Here is a 25,953-nt window from a genome sequence, read left to right as displayed (position 1 = left end):
TATCCCTGAAATCTGACCAAAGAAATGCAAGCAGAGGTGGGATGGGAATTCTGTAAAGTTTCCTTAAAAGAAGGTGATGTGCTCTTCTTAGCAACTCCTTCCACCTTGCTATCAGTAGTATGACTTGATGGCCAGAGCTCAAGAAGCCACTTTGTTCAATGAGGTGAGAGATAAGGATGGAAGAACAGCAAGACAGAAAAAGTCTGCTCCACTGGAACTGCCACACCAGCTCCAGACTGCTCAACTGCAGGTCTTTTTTCACATGAAAAGAGAAATAAACTTGATTTTTAAGCAACTATTATTCTGGGTTTTGATATGTAGCAAAATCTATTCCTAACTAATATAGACAATGACAAACTTTGCATCTGTTTTTAACATTCTATATAAGAAAAAAAGTTAGCAATCCTATCCAGCCCCTAAAATATTGTTTTGAAATTTGGGTTCTGGAATCCAAAATTAAGTTAGCCAGAAGTCTAGATGCCTCCAACAGTGCCATCTATTTCTAAAATCTTTATGAACTATTACCTACTATATTTTTAGAAGCCTTCTTATCTGTGTGAAAGAATAAATGTATTAGAAAAATAAAATGAAAACCTCATAACCAAGATCGCCCAAGTGAAAGAAATAAAGGAACATTAAGAAAACAATAACTGAAAGTGGTATTTAGTTGCTATAATCTAAATGTGCACGTACCATGGGCTGATCTTCATTAATGGAATTGGGGCACATGTGAAAAATACTGTTAGCAGCAAGAAGGATTTTCGGCCCCAAACATCAGAAAGAGCACCAATAAGCGGGGCACTAAGGAATGACAACAAACCCTAAAAGAATTAAATGAAAAAAATGAAAACCACACATCTACAAACATGAACCAAAAATAAATAATTTTACTCCTATAGAAAAATTTCCAACAACTTTGCTTCTAAAGTAAATATATCACAAACTTTTAAATAAATAATGAATTGCTTATCTAGACATAATTTTTAAATTTCCCAAGATAGTTTAAAATCATCAGGTGGGTATTAAATACGAACTGCTCTAATAAATTCTCAATCACAATAAATCCACAATAGCAATTCCATATGCTAATTTCCTGTGTGTGTGTATGTATATATACATATGTATGTATGTACGCGTGTGTGTGTGTGTGTGTGTGTGTATCAACAGACTAATTATCTGTTTAGAAAACTTGTTTGTCAAACTGAATCAAGAGTAAAGAATCTGAGCGGGGCATGGTGGCTTGCACTAATAATCTCAACACTTTGGGAGGTCAAGGGCACATCACTTAGGTCAGGAGTTCGAGACCAGCCTGGCCAACATGGCAAAACCCTGTCTCTACTGAAAATACAAAAAATTAGCCGGGTGTGGTGGCACACGCCTGTGGTCCCAGCTACTTAGAAGGCTGAGGCAGAAGAATCGCTTGAACCTGGGAGGTAGAGAGGTTGCAGTGAGCTGAGATCATGCCACTTGCACTCCAGCCTGGGTGACAGTGTGAGACTCTGCCTCCAAAAAAAAAAAAAAGAAAGAAAAAGAAAAGAGCAAAGAATTCATAAAATAACTAACTCTTTACCCTACTAATACAGTTTTGTATTGATGGGGGATTTTGAGTATAGCTTTTTTCCTCTTCAATCTGTAATCTTACAAAATCATTGAGATCTCTGGAATTAAAATGCCAACATAAAAACAGGGAATCTGTTATGATGTGGTTTATTATTTTACATAGTTGGTTATACTATAGTTAGATCATATTTAAAACTCAAGTCTAGAAAGTATTAAGACATCTCTCATAATATACTTCATCTAATTATAAAAATTAAGTTATTAATCAATAAACAAATATATATTGGCACAGTTATAGATACATAAGTATTTATGTATGTTCATCTGTGTGCGTGTGTATATATGTATGACTGATCCTACCTTTACTCCTTGAATTAAGCCGTTCATCAGAAATGTATGTTTAGGGAAGGTTTCATGTAATACCTAAAGAATAAAAACCAAAATAAAAATCACATGCTATATTTCAGTCTTAATAAAATTTCTATATTTACCTTTTTGAACATCCTTTCATACTACAATCTATTTTACATATTCAGATTTGTATGACATGTATATAACCATTAATAATCATATATTTATATGGTACTTACTATGTCACAGGGCACTAAATTGGGCACTTTACATATATAATATCATTTAATCCCTCATAACAACCCTATCAGAAAACTGATATGCAGAAGTTAAACATCTTGTCTAAGACTACATTCAGTAAGTAAACGGCAAAGCTGAAACTGAACCTAGGAGATTAGACTTGAAAGCCTATGCTTTTACTCACTATGCTATGATGCTTCCCCAAAATAACTGACTTATAATTCTCTTTCAGATGGATATATTATCTAGGATAGGAGATTGGGAAAATTAATAAGGAATTTTTAATTGCCACAAAGTAGATGAAGAAAGATTCTACAAAGTAAGAAAAAAAAAATCCCAACCTGTGAAAATGTGTAACAAGTTACTCTATCCTTTCCAAGGCCTGTTCTCAAATCATGTGGTATCATTTTTTTTGCAGTGGGCAGCAAGAGAACCATTGGAATGCGTCGAATGAAAAGGCAATTCCAGGCAACTGGAAAAATAAACAGCAGCTACCATTTTTACAGCCTATATGTACTCTTATTTAATCCCAACATTGTGAATTAGATAATATTATCACTTTACAGATGAGGCAACTGAGTTCCTGTTTGACTTAGAAACTAGTGCTTCTATTATCCAATGCTATCTCTCAGTAAAAACAATAGAGAATGGGAATGTGAGTAACAAGAAAGGTAGGGAAGATCTTCCCTTTAAGAAGAAACATTAAGCTAAATATACTTTCTGACATGTTGCAAGAAGAACCTTTAGAGGGATCAAAATTGCTCCCCTTTCTTCAGTGATTCTTCTTCTGCCAATAGTGAGAAATTTAACAAAAATTTGCTCATTGTAAGTAAAAATAAAATTAGAGGCCAGGTGTGGTGGCTCACGCCTGTAATCCCAACCCTTTGGGAGGAAGAGGCGGATGGATCACCTGAGGTGGGAGTTCGAGACCAGCCTGGCCAACATGGTGAAACCTCATCTCTACTAAAAATACAAAAATTCGCCAGGCATGATGGCGGGTGCCTGCAATCCCAGCTACTTGGGAGGCTGAGGCAGGAGAATCACTTAAACCCGGAGGGCGAAGGTTGCAGTGAGCCAAGATCATGCCACTGCACTCCATCCCCAGCAACACAGTGATATCCTGTCTTAGGGGAAAAAAAAAAAAAAAAAAAGTCTTAGACTGTATGTAAATGAATGCGTTTGACTGTGTTCTAATAAAATTTTATTTATAAAGATAGTATGTGATCTCCAGGACCCTGGACTGGGCAAAGATTTCTTGATAATACTCCACAACCACAGGCAGCCAAAGTGAAAAATGGACAAATGGGATCACATCAAGTTTAAAGCTGCACAGCAAAGCAAACAAAAAAGTGAAGAGACAACCCACAGTATAGGAGAAAATACCTGCAAACTATCCATCTGATAAGGGATTAATAACGAAAATGTATAAGGGGCTCAAATAATTCTATAAGAAAAGAATCTAAGAATCTAATAATCTGATTTTTCAAAAATGGGTAAAAGATCTGAATAGACATTTCTTAAAAGAAGACATACAAGTGACCAATAGGTATACGAAAAAATGCTCAACCATCACTGTGATCATCAGAGAAATGAAAATGAAAACTACAGTGAAATATCATCTCACCCCAGTTAAAAATGCTTTTACCCAAAAGATAGGCAAGGATGTGGAGAAAAGGGAACACTCGTACACTGTTGGTGGGAATGTAAATTAGTACAATCACTATGGAAAACAGTTGGAAGGTTCCTCAAAAAACCTAAAAATAGAGCTACCATATGATCCAGCAATCTCACTGCTAGGTATATATCCCCCCGCCCGCCGCCAAAAAAAGGAAATCAGTGTATCAAAGAGATATCTGTACTCCTATGTTTACTGCAGCACTATTCCTTTGTTTGTTTGTTTGAGATGGAGTTACGCTCTTGTCGCCCAGGCTGGAGTGAGACGGCGTTATCTCGGCTCACTGCAACCTCCGCCTCCCGGGTCCAGGTGATTCTCCTGCCTCAGCCTCCTGAGTAGCTGGGATTACAGCGTGCACCACCACGCCTGGCTAATTTTTGTATGCAGCACTATTCTTAATAGCTAAGGTTTTGAAGCAATCTAAGTGTCCATCAACAGATGAATGAAAGGATAAAGAAAATGTGGTACTTATACACACAGAAAAAGAATGAGATCCTGTCATTTGCAACAACATGGATGGAACTGGAGGTCATTATGTTAAGAGAAATAAGCCAGGCACAAAAAGGGAAACTTCACATGGTCTCACTTATTTGTGACAGCTAAAAATTACAACAATTGAACTGATGGAGATAGAGCAGAATGATGGTTACCAGAGGCTGGGAAGGGTAATGGGGGAAGGAGGGGATGGGTAGTGGGCACAAAAAAATAGAATAAGATCTAGTACTTGATAGGCACAACAGGTTGACTATAGCCATCATTTATTCTACATTTTAAAATAACTAAAATTGGGCCAGGCGTGGTGGTTCACACTTGTAATCCCGGCACCTTGGGAGGCCGAGGTGGGCGGATCACAAGGTCAAGAGATTGAGACCATCCTGACCAATATGGTGAAACCCCATCTCTATTAAAAATACAAAAATTAGCTGGGTGTGGTGGCATGTGCCTGTAGTCCCAGCTACTTGGGAGGCTGAGGCAGGAGAATCGCTTGAACCCAGGAGGCGGAGGTTGCAGTGAGCCAAGATTGCACCACTGCACTCCAGCCTGGTGACAGAGCAAGACTCCGTCTCAGAAAAACAAACAACAAAACAAAACCAAACCTAAAATTGGATTGTTTACAACACAAAGAAAGGAGAAATGCTTGAAATGATGGATACCCCATTTACCCTGGTGTAATTATTACATACTGTATGCCTGTATCAAAATATCTCATGTACCCCATAAATATAATACCCTACTATGTACCCACAAAAATAAAAAGTAAAAAATGTTATTTAAAAATAAAAAAGGAAAAATGGCATGCCCTCTCTAATTGAAAAGAATTATTGGGAGGTCTTTGAGAAACTCCTAGTTCTTTTTAGAGTTCTACTGCATGCATTAACTAAGTAGCTAAGTGATAATTAGGAAAAAGTTCAATTCAACATACTTGTGAAAAGGAATATAAACACACACACACATACACACAAAGAGAAAGCTACCAGAAGCAACTACAAAAAAAAAAAGAGCGCAAAAAAGATTTAGTCCTCTAGCCATATTTTGCCAGTCCTTGTGCTAAAGGATAAGATTTAAACTCCTTAAACTAGTATCTTAAACTTCTTATGGGACTCAAATGTATTATGCTTTTCTTTCAATAATCACAAAGGGCCTACTGCAAGCCAAATCTTTCTAGGTATGAAGAACAGGTTTGGTGTTAGAAAGAATGAAGAACATTATGAACATCTATAAGAAGTTTTATACTATGCTAGATCTTATTGCTAATGATTCACTTTGCCAAGCTATATTCCATTCCAACCAGTCTGTTCTCCTCACTGTTTCTGAAATATTCTACACTTTCCAATATTCGTATTTTATATATGACATCCTTTCAATTTCGAATGTTTCTTCCCTTTCTTTATCTAGTCAACCCCCAACCCTTCCCAACTGTTCCTCTGCTACCTTTCTTCTCCAAAGCAATTTCTCCTTTGGGGCCACACAATTTCTAATAAAATTTTAACAGACAAATATAACAAGTAATTCAAATGTTGTAAAGATTTTTGATGTCAGGATTCTTTAGCACTGGTCTTTAGAGGTGAACAGAGAAAATGTAACATTTTTCCAATAAATTTTATGGATCTTAACTTCTTTTGACTTTAAAAATGTTGAAAGTAAATAATCCTTAAAATGTTAAACGCTTTGGGGCTGTTTCTGTAGCCAAGGACGCAAAACCATCTAGGTAGAAGAGATGCTAGTGGATTCTGAGTGTTCCGTAACATGGACTGTGCATCTAGCAGCTTGAACCATCAAACACACCGGCCTATTATGTCCAGAGCCATAGGTCTGTCAAAAGGGGGAAAGCCAGCTAGGCACAGTGGCTCATGCCTGTAATCCCAGCACTTTGGGAGGCCGAGGCGGGAGGGTCATTTGAGGTCAGGAGTTTGAGATCACCCTGGCCAACAAGGTGAAATCCCGTCTCTACTAAAAAACAAAAAATTGGCCGGGGCGGTGGCTCACGCCTGTAATCCCAGCACTTTGGGAGGCCGAGGCAGGTGGATCACAAGGTAAGGAGTTCAAGACCAGCCTGACCAAGATGGTGAAACCCCATCTCTACCAAAAATAAAAAAATTAGCTGGGCATAGTGGCAGGTGCCTGTAATCCCACCTACTTGGGAGGCTGAGCCAGAAAACTGCTTGAACCTGGGAGGCGAAGGTTGCAGTGAGCCGAGATAGTGACACTGCATTCCAGCCTAGGCGACAGAGTGAGACTCTGTCTCAAAAAAAATAATAAAAAATAATAATTAGCTGGGTGTGGTGACGTGCAACTGTAATTCCAGCTACTGGGGAGGCTGAGGCAGGAGAATCTCTTGAACCTTGGAGGCGGAGGTTGCAGCGAGCTGAGATCATGCCATTGCACTCCAACCTGGATGACAGATTAAGACTCCATCTCAATGAAAAAAAAAAAGAAACAAAAACGGTAAATCCGTTCCTTGGCATTACATATCCTTACACCTACTGTCATTCTCATTACTTAGCTAATATGTTACATAAGCAATGAACACTGATTCTGACAGAACATCTACTATGACGAACCATATATTCATATGATCTCAAAAGTGTTAGACTTCAATCTTTAAAAATACTTGTCAGTACAAAATCCTTTTTAGCTAAATCCCCTTGTTGGTAGAGGCTCACCATCTTCCCCTGGACAGGTCTTCCATAAAACACAGCTTTTGTTTTTTGACTGTTCTATAAGAGCTTAAAAGTGAAAGATAATTGCAACACACAGTTTTTTTTTTGTCTAAAAATGTCACATTAGTTTTAAAAATTAAGAAATGAAGGCTATCATAAATCCCAAGCCAGACATTCAAAATTAATATGTCTAAAACTGGTTATCGGATCTTAAAAATACTTTAAAGAATATCTTTGAAATCTGAAATGCTGAAACCAACTATAACTTTTGAGGGAGGGACGGGGAAATGAAAGATACTGACTTAAAATACAAATTAAATTATGTCTTCATCCTCATTTCCTTTTAAAATGAATGTTAAAAACTTTGACTCTTGTGGCATGCACCATTTACAATCAGTTTCAAAACACGTAAAACAGAAATGAAATGTTTAAAGATTATAGACTTCTAAGAGGAGAGCCTTCTTTGACCCTGAAACCCACCTCTTTACACACCTCTCATACACAATGCTGGGGAAGAGTGGGAGGAGTACTGGAGCCCAAAAGAAAGGCTGCCAACAAAGCCAACAACAACAAAACAAAATTTGTAAAGCAAAAAGCCTTGAAATGAGTAAAACCTTTTTAAAAAGCCCATACTCAATTAATACATTGTTCTTAATTAGTGACATATAAATATATCACAGGGTCACTTCTAAAAAAGTAGATATGCCAGGCTGGACACGGTGGCTCACGCCTGTAATCCCAGCACTTTGGAAGGCCGAGGCAGGGGGATCACCTGAGGTCAGGAGTTCAAGACGAGCCTGGCCAACGTGGTGAAACTCCGTCTCTACTAAAAATACAAAAATTAGCCTGGCATGGTGGCACGTGCCTATAGTCCCAGCTACTTAGGAGGCTAAGTCAGGAGAATTGCTTGAACCTGGGAGGCGGCGGTTGCAGTGAGCCAAAGTTGCACCACTGCACTCCAGCCTGGGCAACAGAGTGAGACTGTCTATAAAATAAAATAATAACATAACATAACATAACATAACATAAGAAAACACAGAAAAATTAAAGATAATAAGAAAATATTGGCCAGGCGCAGTGGCTCACACCTGTAATGCCAGCACTTTGGGAGGCCAAGGCAGGTGGATCACAAGGTTAAAAGATCGATACGATTCTGGTCAACATGGTGAAACCCCATCTCTACTAAAAGTACAAAAATTAGCTGGGCATGGTAGGGAGGCTGAGGCAGGAGAATCGCTTGAACCTGGGAGGCGGGGGTTGTAGTGAGCCAAGATTGTGCCTCTGCACTCCAGCCTGGTGACAAAGCGAGACTCCATCTCAAGAAAAAAAAAAGGAATATATTAAGCACAACATTAGTCTATGAAAAATGAATAAATGAGCCTTTCTAATTAAGGGGACTCCTTCCTTGTTCTTAAAAAAGACAGCCTCCCTTTGTCCAACTAAGAAAAAAATGTACCAAAATTACACAGAAGATGACATACCCAAAAAAATGTAAACAAGAAGCAAATTTTAAAAATAGCTATATACACTTGAAATACTGGTAACAAATTATGGAAACATCACAAAATGCTTTTTTTTCACAGCTTGCTAACAGCTGATCCACATTTTGATCACCCTACTTAGCTAATGGTTGGGCTGCCTCATAACCTCAACTATCTAAAACATGGGTACAAACCAGTTACTACCTGCATTCCCCAAAAGACTGAGCAATGGAGGAGTCAAGGAAGCCTAGGTGCAAATACTAACACTGCAGCTTACTGTCAGAGTAGCAATCAAATTGCTTAACTTTTCTAAGCCCTGGCTTCCTCATCTGTATTATGAGGCTAATATCTCACTGATAAGGTGGTTGTTGAGGGTTAAAAATGATAATGTATTCAAAGTGGAATACGTTAGGACTGTGCCTAACATAGTCCACTTTGAATACATTAAAGGACTGTGCCTGGATCCATCATAACATAAATACATGTGGACTGTTTACTATTACAAAGCTCAAGTACTTTAAATGGTAGGAGTGATGATCTACCAGACAGATTTATATGTTAAATTGACAGCTTATAAAAAGCATGCTGGCACACTAGGAAAGCTAATGTAAAGTCATGAGTCCATAAAGTTATTACAGCACTTCAGCAACCCTTGACAACAAACAGGTTATTACAATTCAATGAAGTTATGAATGTCATAACCAACTTGCATCATCTGAGGAAGTTCCAAATCACTGTACTTGGATTACGAAGCCAGGAAATGTGTACATTAATTTTTTAAAGATTTCTATCTGAAATTAGTAAACTAAAAAAAAAAAAAAAAAAACCAAAACATCCTCTGATTTTTTTATAGCAATACTCATAAATATGCTCTATATATTCAAAATGACTTTTTTTTTGAGACAGAGTCTCACTCTGTCTCCAGGCTGGAGGGCAATGGCGAGAGCTCCACTCACTGCAACCTGCGCTTCCCGGGTTCAAGAGATTCTCCTACCTCAGCCTCCCAAGTACCTGGGTTTACAACAGGCGTACACCACCATGCACAGCTAAATTGTGTATTTTTAGTAGAGACAGGGTTTCACCACGTTGGGGTTTCACCATGTTGGCCAGGATGGTCTTGACCTTTTGATCTTGTGATCCGCCCGCCTCGACCTCCCAAAGTACTGGGATTACAGGCTGAGCCACTGCGGCCGACTCTTTTTTGTTTTTTGTTTTTTTTTGAGACAAGGTTTCACTCCCGTCACCCAGGTTGGAGTGCAGTGGCGTGATATGGGGTCACTACAACCTCCGCCTCCTGGGCTCAAGTGATTCTCCCGCCTTAGCCTCCCGAGCAGCTGGAACTACAAACATATGCCGCCACACACAACTAATTTTTGCATTTTTTGTAGAGACAGGGTTTCACCATGTTACCCAGGCTGGTCTCAACTGCTGAGCTCAAGTGATCTGCCTGCCCAGCCTCCCAAAATGCTGGGACTACAGGCATGAGCAACTGTTAAACATCAATACTTTACGTGTAGATAGTAACGATTATGCAGCTGTCAATAAATATATCAAGAAATATGCATTGTAAATATTCTTAGACTAGGCCAATCTACTTACATAATTTTTCTATTAAATAACTTCTTTTATAAAAATGGTTTTTGTGGCCAGGCGCGGTGGCTCAAGCCTGTAATCCCAGCACTTTGGGAGGCCGAGACGGGCGGATCACGAGGTCAGGAGATCGAGACCATCCTGGCTAACATGGTGAAACCCCGTCTCCACTAAAAATACAAAAAACTAGCCGGGCGAGGTGGCGGGCGCCTGTAGTCCCAGCTACTCCGGAGGCTGAGGCAGGAGAATGGCGTAAACCCGGGAGGCGGAGCTTGCAGTGAGCTGAGATCCAGCCACTGCACTCCAGCCTGGGCGACAGAGCAAGACTCTGTCTCAAAAAAAAAAAAAAAAAAGGTTTTTGTATAATATGAACAATCTCATGAAAACATAGTATATTACTTTAAAACTCTATTCCTCTAAGATTTGGTAAACTATATATAGAGCATATCCTAATTACTCCTTTCAGGATGGTCTAGATATTTACCATAGATAGTCCTTCCCTCATTCCATTCCCCTTATCTACATCAATATAAGAAAACTGGCTATCTTCTGAGTTGTTTGGTCTGGCAGGGAGGTCTTTTCTAAGGTTTCAAACCTGGGAGAATTTGGGTAAAATCAGCTTAGATCTATTAAAGAATAGCCCTTCTAGGTACTTAGCCCGAAAGAACAGAAACTTGTTTTTGGAAAATACAGCTGCATAAATGAACCTCAAAGTAATTATGCTGAGTCATGCAGGTCACAGACATCATCTTTTCTAAACCTGTCAGTTTAAGAATCTCTTCCATTTTACTCAGAGTAATGACAGGGCCTCTGCTTGAACATGCCCAGTGACAAGTCCAAATTCACACACCTCCACGCCACTGCCCCCCTCCCCCACCAAAAAAAAAAAAGGTAAGGGAGAGTTAACGGTTGGAAAAGACAACCAGTAAAATACTGGTGAATACTGAAAAATACCAGTGGGAGAATTAACCATGCAGAGGAAAAAGGGCCACATTTTCCTCCAAAACTGAAACAAAAGAGATTTTGGAGTCAGTGTTAAATAATTTAAAAGATTACTTACCACCAAGGTGGGTGCTGTCAATAGTCCCCAAGCAAAAAACTCCAAAAAGATGACGATAACCGCATGATAAACACTAGGAGAACCAATTCCTTGAGGCTATAAAAAACAAGATTTTTTAAAAAGTTCACAGTACATTCTATAATTATTAACAATAACAACGATGCAATAGTCAATAAATATTAAGAACATATATGTACTGGGCACTGTGTCAAACATCTGTACTCACTGCCTCTGGCTTCAAAGTCAGAGGGACAAGGCAACAATGAAATTCATTAGCATAGCACAGTATTCAGTTGGAACATATAGAGTCCAAGGGAGCTTGGGAGATGGGAATATCAGACTTCCAGGAGGAAGTCTGAAAGGACACAACAGAGTTAGACAGGCGGAAGTATAGGGTGGGAAAGATGGCTCAGCCTGTACAAAGGTTCCAAGGCTTGAGGCATTATGGGTCTCATGTACCGAGTTCAGTACAACCAGTGCATGGGCTGCACGTTGGGTGTACTGAAAGATGAGCTACAGGTACTTAAAGACCAGCTTCCATGCTAAGGAATCTATATTTAATTCTGAAGGCTATGGGGGATCACTAAAAGGTATTAAGACTGACACAATCAGATGTAAGTTTTAAGATTATTCTGGCAAAGATGTAACCGAAAAAAAAAAACCATAAATGAAGCAAGTGGCAAAAATATAAACACGTTATCAACATGGCTCAAAAGCAGAACAATCCCCAGGGAAAGTATGTAAGAGATTTGGGATTTGATATACATGAGAAAGAAAACACAAAATTAAGTTTATACTGCTGCCAGAGATGTCTTAAGAATCACTTCGGTATTAATGACTCTGGTGATTTCCTAAAGGATAAAATGGAGGAGCAAAGTGCATCTAAAAGGAAGCTATTTGAATCAGCTCAAACAAGAGACGAGGGCGTAAAACAGTGGCACAGTACGAATGCTGGAGGGAAGGGAACGGATTAAGGATTCAGGATTTGAAATTAGGAGGAGCTTGATAAATAGCAGAAGAGAGAATCAAGAACAACTTCCAAGTGTTTAGCTTGCTTGTCTAGCAGTTAAAGCTGGTGGCTTCCCAGCACTTTCCCCCACGAGGCTCAGCTTTACTTCAGGTCCTATCTATAAAACTGCCCTCTTGACTTGAAACATTTGTATTGTCTCTGAGCACTGATTAAAACAATTAGCAGCAAATGTGGTATCTGAAACCACCAGAGTAGATGAGATTATGAGGAGTGTCAAATGTGAAAAGAGCAGTGAGCTGAGACAGAACCCCAAGAAGCACCAACATTTTAAGTAGCAGGCAGAGGAAAATAATGAACTTTTTTCTTCTTTGATAAAGAAAAGAGGAAGATAAAAGGAACAGTGAGAAAAACATCAGGAGAATGAAGAGAATATAGTGTCACAGATGACAATGGAGCAGTTTCAGGGAGGAGGAGGTATCAAATGGAACAAGCACAGTAATACAAGGTCAAAAAATGGCCACAGGAGGCCAGGCATGGTGGCTCACGCCTGTAATCCCAGCACTTTGGGAGGCCGAGGCGGGCAGATTACTTGAAGTCAAGAGTTCGAGACCAGCCTGGCTACAGTGGCAAAACCCCGTCTTTACTAAAAATACAAAAATTAGCTGGGCGTGGTGGCGTGTGCCTATAATCCCAGCTACTCAGAAAGGCTGACGCAGGAGAATTGGTTGAACTTGGGAAGCAGAGGTTGCAGTGAGTTGAGATTGCACCACCGCACCCCAGCCTGGGTGACACAGTGAGACTCTGGGGGAAAAAAAAAATTGGCCACAGATCTGATAAGCTTTAAACCTGTTTTGTTTGCCATGTTCATCACCACATATACCCAGACCTTATCAGAAAGCTTGGTACAACTTCTCAGGGCTTAAAGCATGCTAATTTTTTTAAAATCAAAGTAGGATATAAAATTGTATAGGTAGGATAATTTCAACTCTGAAAAACAATAAAAACTGACCTCAATGTAAATAAACTTTATACTGGGTAATGATTTTAAGTGATATGACATTGTTTATTATGCTATTCTGAATTTTCCATATCTTTTCTAATAAACATTCTTGCACTTTAGGAGGAAAATGCTTTGTTTATTTAAGAGAAAAATTACCTAAAACTAGCATGGAGAACAACAAAATAAACTATGGGACAATATCTCTGATGAACATTGAAGCAAAAATCCTCAACAAATACTAGCAAACCTCCTTCAGGAAGGAGATTTAAGAAAAGGTCATTCATCGGCCAGGCGCGGTGCCTCACGCCTGTAATCCCAGCACTTTGGGAGGCTGAGGCAGGCAGATCACCTGAGGTCAGGAGTTCGAGACCAGCCTGACCAACGTGGAGAAACCCCGTCTCCACTAAAAATACAAAATTAGCCAGGCATGGTGGCGCATGCCTGTAATCCCAGCTACTCGGGAGGCTGAGGTGGGAGAATCACTTAAACACAGGAGGCGGAAGTTGCAGTGAGCCAAGATTGTGCCATTGCACTCCAGCCTGGGCAACAAGAGCGAAACTCTGTCTCAGAAAAATTAAAAACAAAAAAAAAATTCATTATGTTCAAGTGGGTTATGCAAGGATAGTCCAACATACATAAATCTATCACGGTGATAACATCATTTCAAAAGAACGAAGCAAAAAAAAAAATGATCATTTCAATTGATGGTGAAAAAGCATTTACTAAAATTCAACACTGCTTCATGATAAAAACTCTCAAAAATGGTATAGAAGGAACATACGTCAATATGATAAAAGCCATATATGACAGACACAGAGCTATCATGCTGAACAAGGAAAACCTGAAAGCCTTTCCTCAAAGATCTGGAACAAGACAAAGATGCCCACTTTCGCCACTCTTGACTGGAAAGAACCAACTAGAGCAATTACGCAAGAGTAAGAAATAAAAGGCATCCAGATTAGAAAAGAGGAAATCAAACTTGTCCCTCTTTGCAGATGACATGACCTTATATAGAGAGAACCCTAAATATTCCACCAAAAACTATCAGAATGGAAGCAAATTCATTAAAGTTGTAGGATACAAAAATCAGTACCATCTCTATATGCCAACAGCAAATATCTGAAAAAGAAACCAAGAAAGTAATCCCACTTACAATAGCTACAAATGAAATACCTAAGAATAAACTTAAAGAAGTCAAAGATGTCTATAATGTAGACTACAGAACATTGATGACAGGAATTGAAGGGGACACACACACAAATGAGAAGATATTTCATATTCATAAATTGGAACAATCAATACTGTCAAAATTTTAATACTACCAAAAGCAATCTACAGATTCGATGCAGCTACTATCAAACTACAAATGACATTCCTCACAGAATTTTTTCTTTTAAATCCTAAAACTCATATGGAACCACAAGAGTCAGAACAGCCAAAGCAATCCTGAGCAAAAAGAACAAGGCTAGAAGCCGGGCACAGTGGCTCACGCTTGTAATCCCAGCACTTTGGGAGGCCAAGGCGGGCAGATCACCTGAGGTCATGAGTTCCAGACCAGCCTGATCATCAGAGTGAAACCCAGTCTCTACTAAAAATACAAAAATCAGCCAGGCATGGTGGTGGGTGCCTGTAATCCCAGTTACTCGGGAGACTGAGGCAGGAGAATCGCTTGAACTAGGAAGGTAGGGGTTGCAGTGAGCCAAGATTGCACCACTGCACTCCAGCTTAGGCAGCAGAGCTAGACTGTCTCAAAAAAAAAAAAAAAAAAAAAAAAAAAACAAGAAAACAAGGCTGGAGGCATCACATTACTTCACTTCAAATTATACTACAAAGTGATAGTAACCAAAACAGCATAGTACTGGTATAAAAACAGATATATAGACAATAGAACAAAACCGAGAACCCAGAGATAAATCCATGTATTTACAGTCAACTCATTTTTGACAACGGCACCAAAATATACATTGGGAAAAGGACAGTCTCTTAAATGGTGCTGGGAAAAGTGGATATCCATATACAGAAGAATAAAATTATACCCCTATCTCTTGTGATATGCAACAATCAAATCAAAATGGATTAAAGACTTAAATCTAAGAACTGAAACCACAAAATGACTAGAAGAAAACATTGGGAATACATTCTAGGACATCAATCTGAACAAATATATATACATATACATACATTTTTTTTCTTTTTTTTTTTTTTTTTAGAAGAACCCTAAATATTCCACCAGAGTCTCACTCTGTCACCCAGGCTGGAGTACAGTAGTGCAATCTCAGCTCACTGCAACCTCCACCTCGCGGGGTCAAGCAATTCTCCTGCCTCAGCCTCCCAAGTAACTGGAATTACAGGTGCCTGCCACCACGCTCAGCTAATTTTTGTATTTTTAGTAGAAACAGGGTTTCACCATGTTGGTCAGGCTGGTCTCAAACTCCTGACCTCAGGTGATCCGCCCTCCTCAGCCTCCCAAAGTGCTGGGATTACAGGCGTGAGTCACCACACCTGGCCTAGATTTCTTGGGTAATACCTGAAAAGCACAGGCCACCAAAGCAAAGAGGGACAAGGAGGAGTACACGAAGTTAAAAAGCTGCACAGCAAAGGAAATGATCAACAAAGCGAAGAGATAACCCACAGAATGGGAGAAAATATTTGCAAACCATCACTGTAACAAGGGATTAATAACCAGAATATATACGGAGCTCAAACAACTTCTATAAAAACAAAAATCTCTATATAGATTTTTAGAGGGGCATAAGACCTAAACTAGAGATTGACATACAAGTGACCAACAGGTATATGAAAAAATGCTCAACCATCATTGAGCATCAAACAAATGCAAATCAAAATTATAAGCTATCATCTCATCCCAGTCAAAATGGCTTATATCCAAAAGACAGGCAATAACAAATGCTGGTGAGAAAGGGGACCTCTCATGCACTGTTGGTGAGCATGTAAATCCCCAGCCACTATGGAGAACAGTATGGAGGTTCCTTTAAAAACCTAAAAATAGAACTATCATATGATCCAGCAATCGCACTCCTGGTTATGTATCCAAAAGAAAGGAAATCGATATAAACAAGAGATATCTGTACTCCCATGTCTACTGTAGCACTATTCAAAACAGCCAAGATCTGGAATCAACCTAAGTGTCCATAAATGGATGAATGGACAAAGAAAGTGTGGTACACATTTTTAAAAAGTCTGTGTGTTGAAAAGAAAAAGGAGGTTTAAAAAAAAGAAGAAACAGGACAGGCATAGTGGCTCACACCTGTAATCCCAGCACTTTGGAAGGCTGAGGCAGGAGGAATACTTGAGGCCAGGAGTTTGAGACCAGCCTGGGCAACATAGCAAGATTCATCTCTAATTTAAAAAAAAAGAGAGAAAACGAGGTACATATATACAATGGAATATTATTTAGCCATAAAAAGAATGAAATTCTGTCATTTGCAACAACATGGATGGAAATGGAAGACATTATGTTCAGTGAAATAAGTCAGGCACATAAAGACAAATTTTGCATATTCTCACTTCACATGCAGGAACTAAAAACTTAAAAAGCTGATCTCATGGAGATATGGAGTTAGAACGGTTACCAGAGGCTGGGAAAATAGCAGGGAGGCAGGGATAAAGTGGGTGCAAAAATATAGTTGGATAGAAGGAATAGGTGTAGTGTGAGAAAAAGAAAAAAAAAGAGTAAGATCTGGTATTTAAGAATACAGCAGTGTGACTATAGTCAAAAATTATTTATTGTATATTTTAAAATAACTAGGCCAGGCATGGTGGCTCACGCCTGTAATCCCAGCACTTTGAGAGGCCGAGGCAGGTGGGTCATGAGGTCAGGAGTTCGAGACCATCCTGCCCAACATGGTGAAACCCCATCTCTACTAAAAATATAAAAATTAGCTAGGCGTGGTGGCGGCATACCTGTAATCCCAAGAAAAAATAGGCATGAAGACCAATGGGACACAACAGATAACCCAGAAATAAAGCAAAATACTTATAGCTGGCCAGGCATGCCTGTAATCCCAGCACCTTGGGAGGCCAAGGTGGGTGGATCACCTGAGGTCAGTAGTTTGAGTCCAGCTACTCAGGAGACTGAGGCAGGAGAATTGCTTGAACCCAGGAGGCAGAGGTTGCAGTGAGTCGAGATTGCGCCACTGCACTCCAGCCTGGGTGACAGAGTTAGACTCCGTCTCAAAAAATAAAAAATAAAATAAAATAACTAAAAGTGGAACTGGCATGTTCCTAACACAAAGAAATGATATATGTTTGAGGTAATGGATATCCCAGTATCCCTGATTTATTATACACTGTATACCTGTATCGACATATGCTTGTATCAAAATATCAGATGTACCCCAGAAATATCTATATCTACTTTGTACCCATAGTAATTTTTTTATACATTTTTTTTTTTTTGAGACGGAGTCTCGCTCTGTCGCCCAGACTGGAGTGTAGTGGCTGGATCTCAGCTCACTGCAAGCTCCGCCTCCCGGGTTTACGCCATTCTCCTGCCTCAGCCTCCCGAGCAGCTGGAACTATAGGCGCCCGCCACCTCGCCCGGCTAGTTTTTTGTATTTTTTAGTAGAGACGGAGTTTCACCGTGTTAGCCAGGATGGTCTCGATCTCCTGACCTCGTGATCCGCCTGTCTCGGCCTCCCAAAGTGCTGGGATTACAGGCTTGAGCCACCGCGCCCCGGCCCATGTACCCATAGTAATTAAAAAATTTATAAGTCCTAGCCAGAGTAATCAGACAAGAGAAAGGAATAACGAGCATGCAAATTGGAAAAGAGGAAATCAAACTGTCACTGTTTGCCAATGATATGATCGTATACCTAGAAAACCCTAATGACTCATCCAAAAAGCTCCTGGATCTGATAAACGAATTCAGTAAAGTCTCAGGATACAAAATCAATGACATAAATCAGTAGCACTGCTATATTCCAACAACAACCAAGCTGAGAATCAAATCAAGAACTCAATTTCTTTTACAATAGCTGCAAAAAAAAGAAAAAAACAAAAACAAAAAAAAACCACCTAGGAATATACTTAACCAAGGAAGTGAAAGATCTTTACAAGGAAAACTACAAAACACTGTTAAAAGAAATCATAGATGACACAAAGGGAAACACATCTCATGCTCATGGATGGGAAGAATCAACATTGTGAAAATGACCATACTGACCAAAACAATCTATAGATCCAATGCAATTCCCATCAAAATACCAGCATCATACTTCACAGAACAAGAAAAAAGAATCCTAAAATTCATATGGAACCAAAAAAGAGCCCACATAGCCAAAGCAAGACTAAGCAAAAAACAAATCTGGAGGTATCACATTACCCAACTTTAAATTATACAAAAGGCTATAGTTAACAAAACAGCACGGTACTGGTATAAAAATAGGCATGAAGACCAATGGAACACAACAGATAACCCAGAAATAAAGCAAAATACTTATAGCCGGCCAGGCATGCCTGTAATCCCAGCACCTTGGGAGGCCAAGGTGGGTGGATCACCTGAGGTCAGTAGTTTGAGTCCAGCCTGGCCAACATAGTGAAAACTCATCCCTACTAAAAATACAAAAATGTTAGCCAGGCCTGGTGGTGTGTGCCTGTAATTCCAGCTACTTGGGAGGCTGAGGCAGGAGAATGGCTTGAACCTGGGAGGCAGACGTTGCAGGGAGCCAAGATCGTGCCATTGCACTCCAGCCTGGCGAACAAGAGCAAAATTCCATCTCAAAAAAAAAAAAAAAAAAATCAGCAGAGTAAACAGACAACCCCTAGAGTGGGAGAAAATATTTATGAGCTATGCATCTGACAAAGGACTCGTATCCAGAATCTACAAGGAACTCAAATCAGCAAGAAAAAACAATCCCATCAAAAGTAGGCAAAAGACACGAATAGACATTTTTCAAAAGACATAAAATCAGCCAACAAACATATGAAAAGATGCTCAGTATCACCAATTATCAGGGAAATGCAAATTAAAACCACAATGAGATACCATTTACTCCTGCAAGAATGGCCAGAATTTAAAAATCAAAAAATAATAGATGGTGTGGATGTGGTGACAAGTGAATACTTTCACACTGCTGTTGGGAATGTGAACTACTACAACCACTCTGGAAAACAGTATGGAGATTCCTTAAAGAACTAAAAGTAGAACTACTGTTTGATCCAGCAATCCCACTACTGCAATTCCCACCCAAAGTAAAAGAAGTCATTATACGAAAAAGACACATGTACATGCATGTTTACAGCAGCACAATTCACAACTGCAAAGATATGGAACCAACCCAAGTGCCCAATGACCAACAAGCGGATAAAGAAAATGTGGTACATGAACACCATTGAATACTTGGCCATAAAAAGGAATGAAATAGTGTCTTTTGCAGAAACTTGGATGGAACTGGAGGCCATTATTCTAAGTGAGTAATTCAGGAATGGAAAACCAAATGTCACATGTTCTCACAAGTGAGAGTTCAGCTATGAGGACGCAAAGGCATAAGAGTGATAGAATGGACTTTGAGGATGGGGGGAAGCTTGAGAGGGATAAAAGACTATACACTGGGGCAGTATACATTGGTCAGGTGACAGGTACACTAAAATCTCAGAAATCACCACTAAAAAACTTATCCATGTAACCAAAACCCACCTGTACCCCGTAACTATTGAAATATTTTGAAAAATAATAAATTTTAAAAATAAAGTAAAACTTGAATGGAAAAAGACAGGTATGCTGCATATGCTTGTCCCTCCTGAACCATTCCATTGAGTTTCCCATGACTGGTAGGAAAAAAATGTATTATTTTTTTAAAAAGCAGGGCAATGGGAGGGATATTTCTTCGTTACAAAGTACTGGAAATTTTGAGAGCTATATTATATCCATATTCATCTCTTCTTGATGTACCCTGGCTGAAACTGTCAACTGTTACTTTCACACTTCCAATTTAAAATAATGCTAAAAGACAACCAGAGTTCTTTATAATTTAAACTTTTAAATCATACAGACTTGTCAGAATGTTACCTGAAGAAAGCTATTCATTTTTTTACTTAAACTTTAAACTTTCAGTAGCTGCAAAGGAGTTACATTTCAACTGTAGGAGAATTTCTGCAGATGGTCTGATTATGTTGGTATGCAAGTCTTCTAACTTCAAGTTAAGTAATTCATGATGCTGCCTGCCACACACCTGCCAAAGACAATATAAACACCCTGATGTTTCCAGGCTTTTTGAAAAGCACCACAGGGCTGGGTGCAGTGGCTCACACCTGTAATCCCACTTTGGAAGACTGAGGCAGGTGGATCACCCGAAGTCAAGAGTTTGAGACCAGCCTGGCCAACATGGTAAAACCCTGTTTCTATTTAAAAAATACAAAAATTAGCCAAGCATAATGGCACATGCCTGTAATCCCAGCTATTCAGGAGGCTGAGGTAGAAGAATTGTTTGAACCAGGGAGGCGGAGGTTGCAGTGAGCCAAGATCGCGCCATTGCACTCCAGCCTGGGCAATAAGAGCAAAACCCTGTCTCAAAAAAAAAAATAGAAAGAAAGAAAGAAAAAGAAAAGCACCACAGGCCCTTCTTATTGCTTGCACGCTAGCAACCAAAGGCTGTTTAACAACTCTCTGGGTCTACAAAGGTCCTACATCCCGGAGAGCTTTCCTGCCACTACTTCAGCCATCCTTGCAGATGAAGAGTGCAAAGGGTTAGAGCTTGGGTCCCGCTTTTGAAATGGTTGCTGATTCCTATTTAATGAAAATCAGGGATGCCAAGAAAAAAAAAAAACCTGGTGCTCTGCTTATCCAGGGATATGCATTTCATTTTCAAATTATATATCAATTTTACTTTTTTCAGGTACTTCCAACCACGCAATTCACACATGCCTTACTTTCTATCAAATCTTTAAAGTCATTTTACCAATTAACTTCTGAAAGAACTATACATTTTCCACTTTGTCAAAGATGCAGTCTCACAATTGTATTGACAAAACAATGAAGATCATATTTTAAAATGAGCATTTTAAAAGATAAGGAAAATTCAATTTGAATAATGTAAATAACTCTTTAGCTCTTAGCCTCTAACAGCTATGCTTAAAAACAAGTGGTAATGCTTTAATAAAACAGAATTCTAGTATTTGAAAATGTCAGACGGTATTTTTATTTCAGCTGTCTTAAATACCTACACTGAATGTTACATACGTTAAAACTTGTAACTAAAAACTTTTTTTTTTTAAGACAGTTTCACTCCATCACCCAGGCTGGAATGCAGTGGCATGATCTCAGCTCGCTGCAATTTCAGCCTCCCAGGTTCAAGTCATTCTCTATGCCTTGGCCTCCCAGGTAGCTGGGATTACAGGCGCATACCACCACACCTGGCTCATTTTTGTAATTTCAGTAAAGACGGGGTTTCACCATGTTGGCCAGGTGAGTCTCAGACTCCTGCCCTCAAGTGATCTGCCCACGCTGGCCTCCCAAAGTGCTGGGATTACAGGCGTAAGCTACTGCCCCTGGCCTAAAAACTATTTCTATATATGGATGCTTTAAAAGCAAATTCACTAATATGGTTACTATCATCAGTGAAGTAGTATACAGTATATGATTAAATATTTACTGAATATAATCTGTGGAACTTATTCTTCAGTCACGCTGTTTTCAAACAGAACAACTGCTCTTAAACTTTTGGGAAGTATGGACTTTTTGGGACTCTTCCAAAAAATACGTATAGCCAAAAGAAAATTTTGAAAACTTCAGGGTGAAGAGACCCAGGTTAAAAACGCCTAATATAGAATCACACACCTTAATGTAATTTATCTTAATTTTGTCTGCTCACATAGGTAGCCTACTTGTTAGCTTTATCCTGGCCTGACTTTTCATTCAGCTGAATGAAATACAATTTCAATTAAAAAAATCAGTAACTTGGCCGGGCGCGGTGGCTCAAGCCTGTAATCCCAGCACTTTGGGAGGCTGAGACAGGCGGATCACGAGGTCAGGAGATCGAGACCATCCTGGCTAACATGGTGAAACCCCGTCTCTACTAAAAACTACAAAAAACTAGCCGGGCGACGTGGCGGCACCTGTAGTCCCAGCTACCCGGGAGGCTGAGACAGGAGAATGGCGTGAAACCGGGAGGCGGAGCTTGCAGTGAGCTGAGATCTGGCCACAGCACTCCAGCCTGGGTGACAGAGCAAGACTCCGTCTCAAAAAAAAAAAAAAAAAAAAAAAAAAGAAATCAGTAACTTACGATTAATCTGGCTCATTTAGAAGAATTTATTTCTTCAACCATTAAAAACTACAAATTTGCTCTAATTTTCAGACAAATCATTAACAACTCTTACTAGTTTTGTTTATAAATGTTTAAACTAGCCAAATAGGCTTACATATATGTCATTAGCAGGACAACGGGAAAGAATTTTATTAACATTGTTGACAAGATATTAGAAGGGGATCAAATCAGTACCATTGACCAGGTATGTGAAATACTGTTCACAACCTGTCACATATACCGACCATACAGCCTCAGACATCTGACTGAATGAATCTACCTATTGGTGGAACTTTCTAAAAACTCTGAAACTCTGAGGTAAATAGCAATAGCACTAAAATATTCTATGATACGATGAATTAAAAAACACACAAGAACAAAATATCAAATGACAATTTCTTTCCCTTTCTTAAAAAATGTTCAGTCTGGGCACGGTGGCTCACACCTCTAATCCTTGCACTTTGGGAGGCCAAGGTGGGTAAATTATGAGATCAGGAGTTCAAGACCAGCCTGGCCAATATGGTGAAACCCCATCTCTACTGAAAAATGTAAAAAATTAGCCAGGTGTGGTGGCGCGTGCCTGTAGTCCCAGCTACTCCCGAGGCTGAGGCAGGAGAATCACTTGAACCCAAGAGGCGGAGGTTACAGTAAGACGAGATCATGCCACTGCACTCCTCCAGCCTGGGCAACAGAGTGAGACTCCGTCTCAGAAAAAAAAAAAAAAAAGTTCATATAATAGCAGTCTGACCTGTTTTAAGTAGGGAGGTAGACAAGCAACTACCATTTTACAATAATTTCTATGATTGCAATAGTTATACTTTTTAAATTTAAAGCTGGGATGGATTAAAATACAAATAATGCAAAATATTCCTCTGACATTTATTGAAATATATCCTCTGATTATGTATAAGAATAAACAAAATTACAATAAAAATTCATCTATGAATGTGCTAGTACAAAACGTAAGTGTTTTTATCACTTTAAAATTCACATACTAGGCCCTGTGGGATTCAAACATACAAAACAAAGCCCCTATTCTAAAGGAGTGCCCAGTGCTCTTAGAATAATGAAATATTAAGTGTATAAAGATGAGAAATGATAACAGCCCCCATGTTCACAGCCCTCAAGGAAAGTCTTCCTTTGTTCTATGTGAACCTATTGCTGGTGCAAACATTTTATTTTGTGTCCCAAAGCAGGCTAAGAATTAGTTACAACCTTAATAACAGGACAAGAAAGTTCAAAAACAATCCTTTCCAAAACTCACAGGATTTGGAAAGAAAGCATCTGCTGTAAAGTAAATCAAACAAAACCCAAAAGAAAGGTAGTAAAACTGAACTTTTCAAGGAAAAGGAAGCTGTTTCTTAATCACAGTTTCATTCTTACATTTTGCAAAAAATACTGATCTTAAACATCACTTGGTCTTACAAAATACAATCCTTCATTTCCACTATTTTGTAGATTTTATGAAGAATGTAAAATACTGTGTCTTTCTAAAGGTTGACAAAGGCAACAGTATTTTTCTCCCCATATAGTTCTTAACTACTTGGTCAAAAGAACTATGACTCTTCATAACAGATCTAATTAAAGTAATGTTTTAATTAATGAAGTTCAATAAAAAGAACCTGAGGAATTTCCAAGTTTGTTTTTTCAATAAATGTCAAAGCTATAACATGTAATAAATGTTACAGTTAAACTAAAAATATATTCTGAAGTCATTACATATGTCCCAAGTTTTCTAAACTTTCGCATATTGACTGTGCCGTGTTCTGAAATATCATACAATTTTGTTACGTTTTTCAACTGAATTCAGCAAATCCTCAATGGTGGCCTACTTACATACATATTTAGTACTGTGCTAGCAGTTGATCAGGGCTCCAATAAGATATAAACAGAAATGGAATTAATGGAACCACTTCTGCACACTTCAGGTAAGTGAAACATATATATCACCTTTCCATTCTATTTCAGAACGCGGTATCAGCAGATGCAACAAAGAAGAGAGAGTGTAGCAACGGAGAAATGTTAGCATAAAAAGCACAGTTTTGTTTTTTGTGTGTGTTTTTTTTTTTCAATTAAAAATCCTACGTCCCCTGCTGGTTAACTACAGCACACTGCACAAAGTTTACTGTGATGACAACAGTTTCTAAAAAGCAAACCTTTCTTCTTTTCAAAGTGTCTTCCTCTGATCCTTAGGCCATGATTGATTCTAGTACTTTTGATCATAGGGCACAGAGTGATGACTTTTCTTTGAAAACTAGCGGGTTCGAATGTAGGCCCCAGGTGTCTGCCGTCATGCTTCCGACTCCGGGAAGAGAGGGAAGCCCACCTCCGGAGAGGGTTTACTGTAAGCAGCCCAGAGCCGGAGCACCGACGCACAGACGTGGAAACAGAAAGCGAACGCACTACGGGGCCGCAGCGGGATCCCAGTGCCAGACGCCACCCGGTTAGCAACATATGGGAGAGCAGGGATGGTTCCCAGCCCCTTGACAGGCGCGGCGACGGTTCCGCGGGGCCTGGCGGCGGATGCGAGGCGACGCTGCGGCGACAAGGGGCGCGGCGGGCGGGCGGGCCGCCGGGGGAGCCCGGCACATTTCTCTCCGCGGTGGAGGCGCACGTGAGGTTCGAGGCCGCAGGGCCTGCAGAGGCGGCCGGAGCAGAGGGCGGCAGGTGCGGGAGAGAAAGAGGACGGGCCCCGGACGCCGCAGGCCGGAGCAGGGGAGGACGATTCCCGGAGTGGCGGCATGCGGGTCCGCGAGCCCGTGGCACCGGCACCGGGGACAAGGTAGGGGAAGGCAGCGGGGGACTGGGGCGCCTAGAGACGGCAGTGTTGGGGTCTGAAGGAGAGACCGGATGGGGGCCCCGAGGGACGCTTGCCGGCGCGGAACTCAGCTCACCGTGCCTCCGTCCTTAATGATGATCTTCTTGGCCAGCATGATACTGCGGTTCGCGGCCCGTTTCTTCTTCTTCCCCTGGGTCATTTTACCATCCTCGATTCCTGGCGCTGCTGCAGCCACTCCCGGGGCGGCCGGCCCCAGCGGCTAGTGCCGTCGCACTACTACTGCCGGGCCGAGCCGCTCTGGGCGCCCGCCGCCATCTTGAGGGCCCGGCCTGCCTCCGGCGGCGCGTCACAATCGTGCGATCAGCCGACTAGCGCGCCCCGCCCCGTCCACGTGATGCCGCCCCGCCCGCTGGCCTGCGGGCCAGCTGTACAGTTGCAGAGCCGGTAGAGTAGCCGCGGATGTGGGTGCTGCTGGCTACCTGTACAACTCCGTGCTTCGGTATCACCAGCTAGCTAAATCCTCACAACGGTTCTGGGTGATAGGGGCCATTACTGTCCCCCTTCTTCAGAAGATGAGGGAATTTGTTTCAAAAAGTTGTTACCTACTCACGGAAACACGTCCTAAGCTATTAGCACAATCTCCAGCTGTGTTCTAATCTAGACAGGAACCGAAGGGAACAGTATAAAAGAAATCATTTTCCATAAGTAATAGGTAACTTAAGAGATAAAGATAAGGTAGTGTTTCAGAAACTGTCTTGTCCTTTTGGTGCTCAGGGACCCCCGCTAGAACTCAGCTAGCTCACGTTTGTTTACCGCCCTAGAC

The 25,953-nt window shown here is 40.2% G+C and overlaps 1 protein-coding gene across 1 annotated transcript in view; it reads right to left on the bottom strand.

The window, feature by feature from the left end:
* Window positions 1-25,483, bottom strand: part of MFSD14A (major facilitator superfamily domain containing 14A) — a 48,061-nt gene extending 22,578 nt beyond the window's left edge. Inside the window, exons 1-4 of the mRNA XM_010377225.2 lie at window positions 25,246-25,483; window positions 11,119-11,214; window positions 1,921-1,983; window positions 694-821 (exon numbers count right to left, since the gene is read on the bottom strand). Coding sequence (XP_010375527.1) covers window positions 694-821; window positions 1,921-1,983; window positions 11,119-11,214; window positions 25,246-25,329 — 371 coding nt within the window. The 5' untranslated portion in view covers window positions 25,330-25,483. The remainder of the gene's footprint in view (window positions 1-693; window positions 822-1,920; window positions 1,984-11,118; window positions 11,215-25,245) is intronic.
* Window positions 25,484-25,953: the final 470 nt, after the last annotated feature.

Source organism: Rhinopithecus roxellana, chromosome 8 (genome assembly GCF_007565055.1).
Source record: "Rhinopithecus roxellana isolate Shanxi Qingling chromosome 8, ASM756505v1, whole genome shotgun sequence".
Taxonomy (NCBI): domain Eukaryota; kingdom Metazoa; phylum Chordata; class Mammalia; order Primates; family Cercopithecidae; genus Rhinopithecus; species Rhinopithecus roxellana.
This window is presented reverse-complemented; position numbering and strand designations above follow the sequence as displayed.